The sequence below is a fragment of the Gavialis gangeticus genome, unplaced genomic scaffold (genome assembly GCF_001723915.1).
Source record: "Gavialis gangeticus isolate Ggan-Ray unplaced genomic scaffold, GavGan_comp1, whole genome shotgun sequence".
Classification (NCBI taxonomy): Eukaryota; Metazoa; Chordata; order Crocodylia; family Gavialidae; genus Gavialis; species Gavialis gangeticus.
Window position 1 is genome coordinate 6060573 of NW_017728980.1, and position 8712 is coordinate 6069284.

At 46.7% G+C, this 8712-nt stretch overlaps 1 protein-coding gene and 1 long non-coding RNA gene across 2 annotated transcripts in view; one reads left to right on the forward strand and one right to left on the reverse strand.

The window, feature by feature from the left end:
* The window catches only part of LOC109292133, a 3138-nt gene extending 604 nt beyond the window's left edge, over positions 1-2534 (forward strand). The window contains exons 2-3 of the long non-coding RNA XR_002096046.1: positions 2026-2103; positions 2167-2534. This is a non-coding gene — a long non-coding RNA (uncharacterized LOC109292133). The remainder of the gene's footprint in view (positions 1-2025; positions 2104-2166) is intronic.
* The window catches only part of LOC109292125 (dispanin subfamily A member 2b-like), a 9457-nt gene continuing 2994 nt past the window's right edge, over positions 2250-8712 (reverse strand). Inside the window, exon 2 of the mRNA XM_019509403.1 lies at positions 2250-3413. Within this exon, the coding sequence (XP_019364948.1) occupies positions 3228-3413 (186 nt within the window). The 3' untranslated portion in view covers positions 2250-3227. The remainder of the gene's footprint in view (positions 3414-8712) is intronic.

Consider the following 8712-nt stretch of genomic DNA (forward strand, 5'->3'; position numbering starts at 1 on the left):
CTAGCAGGCAGTGGTCACTGTCGCCCAGGGGGTCAAGCACCCGCAGCCCCCTCACCAGGTCGTCGCCCGTGGCCAACACCAAGTCCAACAAGGCATCCCCCCTGGTGGGGCTGTGCACCTCCTGGGTTAGATGAAGGTCCTGGACTCTCTCCAAGAACCTACGTGAGCGCTCGGACCTGGCCGACTGCTCCTCCCAGCAGACGTCAGGGAAGTTCAGGTCCCCCATGACTACCATATCCTTAGCTTTTGCCACTATTGGCATCCAGTGCAGCGCTTGTTCCAGAGCCGAGCTTCTTTCCTCCCCTATCAGGGTGCTGTGCAGCCCTGGGAAACACTTTGGTTTGTTCCTTCCCACCCCAAGGCACGATCTTTGGTTTTCCAGTGCAGTTCATCCAGCCATGGGGCTGTCACTCATCAGGTCTCCAAGAGGCGATCACCAAGTAGATGTCACCCCCCCAGGCTGGCTGTTACAGTGGTATCGAGCGCAGCCACAGCCCCAATCTGCCCCACTGCCTCTGTAGGGCTGGGGGTGGTGGTTTTTTAATGCTCTTGGACACCATGCACAAAGCAGATGATGTGAGAGCCCTGCCTGTAAATGGTGTGTGCACAAGACTCTGCCTGTGTACAGCTGGCTGTGGAGGTTAAGGAGCCAAGTGTTCACTGACCCAATAGGTTGAAAGGGGCATTGTAATGAACTTTGAGAAGCTCCATTTGCCTTTCCCATCAGGCTTGTTTACATGGGGAAACAGATGGGAATAGCTTCCAGAAGGCTGCGTCTGTAGTTATGTGCGGCTGTTGCACAACCACATTTCTGGTAAGCGGCTCTGTGTAGCCGGACCTTGAGCATCCTGAGTGGTGTGCCAAGGGCTGCAGAGCAGGAGGGGCTGCCTGTTGGGTATGGCTGCTCAGGGGATGGCCCCCCCATTTTAGCACAGTGCTTGTGAATGGCGTGACCTCCTCTTCTTGCACAGCTGCTCCCCTTTTTGTTTCAGCACCAGGCAGGAAAGGCCTAGCTCACAACCTGCTGCCTGCAGCCATCCATAGAAATGAAGCTGCCTCCCTGGAGGTCTTTGGCCAAGTCCACATCCACCTTGGGTGCCAGCTCCTGAAGTCCCTGACCTCAAGGGAGTTTGCGGCCCAAGCTTTGCAGGCTGGGGTCAGCTGTTTGCTGTTGCCTGCAGGTGCTCGGACAATTTTATAAATTTGAAGACTGAGCCCCTTTCTTCCACCTAGCTCAAGGCAAGAGCCTGAAGCTACCACCAGGCCTGAAGCAAGCCATGGCTGGGTTTGTCTGTAGCTTTTTTATGATGTGAATATCCTCAGCAGCAATGGTCTTCTTGAATTCACTGAAATGAACTCATTTCAAATAGGAAGTCAGGTGAATACCTTCAGACCTGAATCCTCTACTCCCTTGTACCTGTCAGTAGCAAAGGCAGGCACACATTTGCTGTTCATCACCAAGACTGAACATTTCATACCCAGCAACGGGCACCCACCACACTGGCTAGCATGAAGGTGAAGTGCAGTTTTAAATCAGGCTCAAGCATCTGGGGAGGCAAGGCCAAAGTGCAGTTGAAATGGCTCAGTTTGACCTAAATGCAGAGACGTCAAAGGAGAACCAGAGAGCTGAGATTGGAGCCTTTAGTCTTGATAGAGTAGCTGTTTCCAGCTAGCAGCCTCAATATCTGTATGTCTTTGTCTTCCATGGCTGCACCCAGTGCTGTATGGAAAAGTGTCTGTTGGGAAGTAGAGGACATCTGTGTATAGATGGTTCACAACTGCAAGCCTTTTGCCTCTCAGTCTGTCACTGGTCTGATTCCAGCTCAGGTTGGTAGGGAGGCACCATGGCTACCGGCCACCCTATATTACAGATGGCTGGCTTATATGAAGTGAGTTGGAGGACCTCAGTGCAGAGGGGCCAGAAATAGACTGGATGAATGGTGTGTGGTTGCTCCCAGAGGGAAGTGGAATATTTAGTGACATTTGCTGACAACCATCAACAGAGCTTCACTTGCATCTTTTCAGTGACACATGGAAACAAATGCCATTTGCCAAGCTAGTCAACTGCACGTACCATGGAGAGGTTTTCCCTTTGCCAGCCAGGTCAGGGCTGAGGTGGTGGGGGGGAGGAGGGCAGATATTTGAGTCTGAACTTTGCAAAACCAGAATATTATATTTCACCAGCACCAACTGCCTTTTCTTTAAAGCAAAGCTGGTTGATCACCCATAAAAAAACAGAATCACAGCTCTATCAGAAAGCTCTTTATTTGAAGATTGGCTCTCCCACAGCAGTACGTTTTAACCGGCAAGGACATCAGCACTCCACGCACAAGGCAGGACTCCATTCTTCCAGTCCAGTTTCTTCTTCCAGCGTGTCGGATGCTCTTACACAGCCTTGTAGAAGGTAAATGGGAAGATGGGCTGGGCTCCACACTTGCTTTGCTAATTCTTGATCATCATCTCTGGTTTTTCTTGTGTTTGTATGAAAGACTTATACATCGGGGACCTATAAAACTGGTTGTCACTGCCCTGTTTCACCCCTACTTACTGTCAGCTAGTTATTATTTGCAACATTGGGAACTTGTTGTCACATATTTCAGGCAGAAGTGCTAAAGCTAACTACGCTTCTACAGATCGCATTTTGTCTAGGAATCAGAGGAGTTATGACAGCTGAGCCCACCTCTGAATGATCTATTAATTTTGCTTGGGCTAACAGGGATGTACTAGTACTGAGGTAAGCTTGGCTGAATGGCTTGAAACAAGATTGCTGCCCTAATAAAATGAGGAGGAGAAGAATGGAAGAGCCCAGTGCTTAGCTAATCAATCATGTTCCCCATTAGATGAGAATAAGTTTGCATGCTGCTTAGGGTGGGACCACTTGCTAGTCACCTCTTTTATTGCAGAACAGTGGAAGCCATGTTCTGCAATGGTGGTCCTTCCTATCCTATTGAAAGGAATTGACTTCTCCCCCTCAGCACTTAAGTATTTAAATCAAGCTGGCAGTGTTACTGGCCAAGGAGAAAGAAGTTTCTTATGCAAGACTTGGCAGCTTAGAATCATAAGACTAATACATTATTGTGGAACCAGGTGGAAAGGGACTTACTGGCTACTGATAAGATATACTGGGGGAAGGGGAAAGAGAGAACACGCAAGCACCTACACAGAGTAGAATATAAAGACAGGCTCCGATGGTGGTTTTGTTTTCCCAAAACTCCTGCGCTGTGATGCTAGTAGAGGGGCTTGTGGGTTTGGGTTTCCAGGGACTTGATCAGCTGAGCGTTGTGCACCTTGTAGAATATTATCAAGCCGATGCACACCAGCCCGATCAGCAAGGCAATGATATTGATGGTTTTGGCAGTATCGGAGGCCCTCTTTGCTCCGGTAATGTCTCTCCGTGCTAGACGCTCCTCCACCTGCGGACAAAAGCACGGGCTGATCAATATTGGCACTTTGTGGGAGGAACCCAAAAGCCAGGACTTCCCAACCTTCTCCTCAGCATGACCCCATTTAAACCCTGGAAATTTGTCGCAACCCCAAAATGACATCAGCTTCCCATAACATCCCAAGCGCTTTGTGTAGGAGCTCCAACTCCCGTGCGTGGACAAATAATTGCCATGTGCAGGAGTTGCTTGTTTATACACAGGAAGCGTCTTCATCATAATCGGTCGAGACGGTGGAGCGTCTTTGCGATTCCATTTTTTATCATTGCAACCCCAAGGTTGGGAACTGCTGCCAAAAGCAATGTACAAATGGGGCTGGGGAAGGGGGAGAGAGCAGATTTATTTTACAGGAGTGTTAAAAGCAGCAACACCAAGTTCTGATCCATTGAGTGAGCGTAAATCGTATCCTCAGTTTGGATCAATCAGTCAGTGCAATAAGTTCCAGCTGTGACTTGTGTTCGCCCACAAGGTCTGGGCCTTACGAGAATCCTGGATCCAGAATTTTCTTGCCTTGCAAGTCTCTGTAGTAATTGTATCGCTTGTAACCTAGCTGCGTTCCCCTCCTCTCCCCCATCCCTCTATTGTTAGTCCCTTGCTCGGGCACTTTGTATTTCCATATCAGCTTTGTCATCTTTTTTCTGGATTCCCCATCCAAAACATCTACTAATAAAAGTCAATCTCTTTTTTTTGTCACCCTAATACCTTGGATGCTGCAGGGAGTATTTAGGAGAGTAACATTTAAGGCTCTAAACCCACAGTAGTGGGGGAGTGTTGCCTTTATTCAGGCTGAAATACTCCCTGTTCTGGAAAAATTCACTTGCATATTAGTGAGTGGTATTTAAAAGCAGGTGACAGGACAGGAGTGTCAGCAACTGTGGAGATCTCTTAGGACTCTTTACTAGAGTCCCTTTTTCTAAATTCAAGGATTTAAGCAAGGAACTCAAATACAGAGAACGGCTCAATATAACGACTTTACACTCTCTTAACATCTTTTAACTAAGGCTCTCCAAGCACTTTCCAAACACTCACAGATAGTGTGCATCACATTCTCATTTTAAAAGGAAGGGTTCCCAAATCCGTGGCAGCGGTGGGAAAAGAACCCATGAGTTCTGTCTCTTGAGCCTCAGGCTAGCTGCTGCCACCATGAGTTGAATTAGGGTTCAGAGGCAGGATTTTGTTTTTCATTTGTATTCTAAGAGAGACTTGGCTTTGAAATGGGCACATGCCCCTTCAAAATGAAGTTAGCAGAGGCTAGGTTCTCCTGGGGCAGCTGGGACCCGTCTACATTTTTGTGTGTTGACACCAGCCCTTTGTCAAATGGAAACGATGCATTTAAATGCATCATCTTTTGTCTGACCTTTACAACCACATTAAAGATCATGTGGTTCCAAGAAGAGGCACCAGATCTGCCTTGATTCTGTTAAGCCGTCTCTGTGGAGCAGCGTCAGCAGAACCTGTCTGGCTGCTTCAATACATCCAAGCGAAGACAGACAATTAAAGCTTTACTAGCGCAGACGGGCTGGTCCTCAGGGAACTGTCACTTTGCTCCAACATGAAATCTTCACTTTTTTAAGGCTTACTTAGCTACCTGCATTAATGGCATCCCACACAACTGCTTTTTTGTAACGTGCAAAACACCAGCTCTCTATCTGTTTTGCTCACAGGCTGGCTTCACTTCTGCAAAGGGGGTTTCCAGCTTTAGGGGCTTTCCAGCTTTGGCCCAGGTCTAGAAAAGCCTCAGGGATAACATGGGTCTTTGCTGCTCTCACTGGGGCTGAAAATGAAGATACAACCTTGGATGCCATCAGTGTCTTCCAGCACAGGGCAAGAAGCAGAAGGTCAAACTTAGCAAGCAGTCAACACAGGCTGAAAACTCTGCACACAAATGAGAGCGCGCTGTGGATTTATAAGTGCTATAATGATGTTTTTTGTTTTGTTTTCAGTTCTGTTCTTAAAAGCATCCACCACATTATTCGCTGCCGTGGTTAACACTGCATGCTGAAAGGATGCTTTTAGAGAACAAATCTACAATGACTCCAAGGTCTCTTTCCTGAATCATAAAGGCTAATTGAGGGCCCAGCACTGTGTATGCATTTTTCCCCACGTGCATCATTTTGTACTTGTCACCACTGAACTTCATTTGCCCCTTTGTTTTTACCCACGCACTCAGGTTTGTGAGACCTTTCTGCAGCTCCTCCCCCTTAGCTCAGGATTTGAATACCCAGAATCATCTACTGTCACCTTCAGCCTTGGGGATTTCACAGTGCGCTGCTTTCCAGGTTACTGAAGACAAACCCAGGCCCAGCACGCAGCCCTGAGGGAGCCCACTTCTGACTTTCCTTCATCCTGAAAAATGACCATTTAAGCCCTACCTTTTGTTTCCTATTTTAACCAGTTTTGGATCCACAAAAGGCCCTTCCCTCCATCCTATGCCTACTCAGCTTTCTAAGAGTCATTGGTCTGGGACCTTGACAAAAGCTTCTTGAAAACCCAACGTATATCAACCGGATCCCCCTTGTCCACATGGTGTTAAACACCATCAAAGAACCCCAGGTGACTCATGACACAGGATTTCCCCTACAGGATGCTCCTCAAGTTTTTTGGCTTGCCTTATTGTATTTTTACATGTGTGCACTTCGCCCTATTTCTCATTTGGGCACACCTTCTACTTGCGCTGAACAACGCCTTTTTGCTTTGGACAGCCCCTTGAGCTCTGCTGTTAAACCACCCTGAGTTTTTATTGGACTCCTTTTTGATTTGACGTATACACAAATCAAAAGGCAAATCAAGAGGCTCTTCTTGAGCCTCTAATATGATGTTTTATAACAGCTCCCAGGCTACTTGCAGGCCTTTTACATTCTTAGCTGCTCCTTTTACCTTCTAACCAACTTCCTCTTTTTTTTTTTTTTTTTGTAATTTCCCTTTCTAAAGTTAAATGTCAGTGTGGTGAACTTTTTTTGTTTCTTCCCTCCCTCTAAGAATAGTTACCCTAACCCTAATAGTTACAGATTTCCTCCTCCTGATTATGGGCATAGACTGTAACCATAATCAATCACAAGGACCAGAGCTCCAGGTCTTGTTTCAGAAGCTGCAGGAACAGTGGAGGTTAAACCCTCCTTTGAATCAGGACCAAAACCAGTGCTACAGCATCCTTTACTGTACACTGTGAGCATGAGATGCTACAAGCACAGTAGACTAACTCTAACGTGCATTAGCACGGCAGGCAAAACCCATGCATCATTAAAAAGTGTGTGCAGGAAAAGATAATTATTTTGCAATTTCTCAGTTGGTCTAATAAAAGGTATCATCTCTGAACCAAGAGTTCTAGATTTTTGCACTTTTTTTGTCTCACACCAACATGGCTGCCAAATACATCCCTGAAACATGGAAGGTGCCAAATTTTAGCCAATTTTGGATCATAAACTTCACTGCTAAACAACAAGAAAGATTTCTACACTTCCCTGTCTGCCATCCAACGCCCACAGGAAAGGAATCCTGCTTGATCTGTACAACAAAGAGCAACTCCACAAAGGCACTCTCATGGACCCAGAGGAACAGATTTCCAGCTTCTTCCTCTGTGCAAAAATAAAGATTATTTCCTACCTATGGGGACTTTTTACCACCTTTAACTTTCCCTGAGCCTGAGAAGGGGCATGCAAGTCCAAAAGCTTGCAGAAAAAGATACATTTTTTTGCAATTTCTCAGTTGGTCTAATGCAAGGTACCATCTATGAACCAAGAGTTTTAGATTTTTGCATTTTTTTTTGTCTTGGACCCACATGGCTACCAAATACATCCCTGCTGGCAGTACTGCACGGTAGCTCTGATTATGGGGCATTAAGTTAACACCTGTTATTATAGGTACTAAACTTAATGCGCTGTAATTATGGCATATTAATGCATGTGTAGATGTGCCCAGTAAATGAAAAGCAGCAGTTTAGTGCTATAAAGATAATTTGACAGACAAGGTTCATCTTAGTGAGCTTTCGGGCACAAACACCCTTTGGCAGGCTGATAAAGGTATCGGATTTACCCAAAGAACCGTGTCTGCCTATGTCCTTAGAGCAACACAGCTACAACCGACACCCCTATAAAGATAATTTCACATTATAATCACACAAACATATGGGGAAGTATTCAAACACCTCATTAGGCAGATGGATTAAATACAGTGCTTGGTCGGGGTAGAGGTTGCGTGGTTTCATTCAGCACAGAATCCAAGCAAACAACATGCCGATAAGGGGAAATTGTACAAACAGGGCAGCAACCGTAATAATCCGTGCTGCTTGAAGAAGCTACAAAGCTCCGTGATAGCCAGGGCTGTTTATCAGTGATCATCTGACTTGGAGACTAAAAGGTGCCACTGGCACCTGCCAGCACTTCCCAACATCAGCTCCTGCTGGAGATGCTGGCCCCTGGCACAAAATACTGGGAGGAAGAGGGAGATTTTGGAACAAGCATCTTCTTGACTGTTTTATTCTACGCTGCGCTGCTTGATGTTCTTGACCTTTGTACTGAATACAAATGACCCTTTCAGAGCTGGACTTATAAAAGAGTGTAAATTAGAGTACCATAAAAAGGATCAAACTGCAACAGTACTGCATGGCACATTTACAACGGCTAGTTACCAACTTCGCCTAATTATTAATCTGCCATTAGTGATTTTTAACCTGACCATGGGGCAAGAGCTTGAAGAGACCAGAACAGCCCATCTCCAGACCCAATCTCACAGTGCATGGTCTTAGAGTGCGTCTTGGGGGCCACTGAGGGCAAGTGCTTGGAAACCCAAGACCCCTGCTTCTGCCTCCTGCTCTGGGGGTTCAGCATTTCTGCCAGTCTCAGGAAGTGACTGAGGTGGGACAGTGGTGACTTTCCTGCTCCCTAATTCTGCTCCAGGCACTGACAGTCATTAAGGCAGAACCTCCACCCCCTGTGTGTGTTGGCGGGGGAGGCACACTTCATATGACAGCAAAACACACGGTGGGGGGAGGCAATGCCCCAGAGTCCCAATCCCTTGCCCCTGTGCACTAGGTTATGCTGGTATCAGGGCTAGGGTTTAACTCGCCCATGCGCTCAGTTAGACGGTTTCCCCCACCACCTTAATAGAGCTGCACTGAGCAGCTTCCCTTCCACTTGCCTGTCCTGTTTCCTGGTTTTACAGTCAACCTTCAGCAAGCAGAGTCACGGTGAGGCCTTGCCTTAACATATTTGCATGCAGGATGAAGCCAGAGGCTGCTGGCATTTGGGGGAAAAAAAAAAAAAAAAAAAAAAAA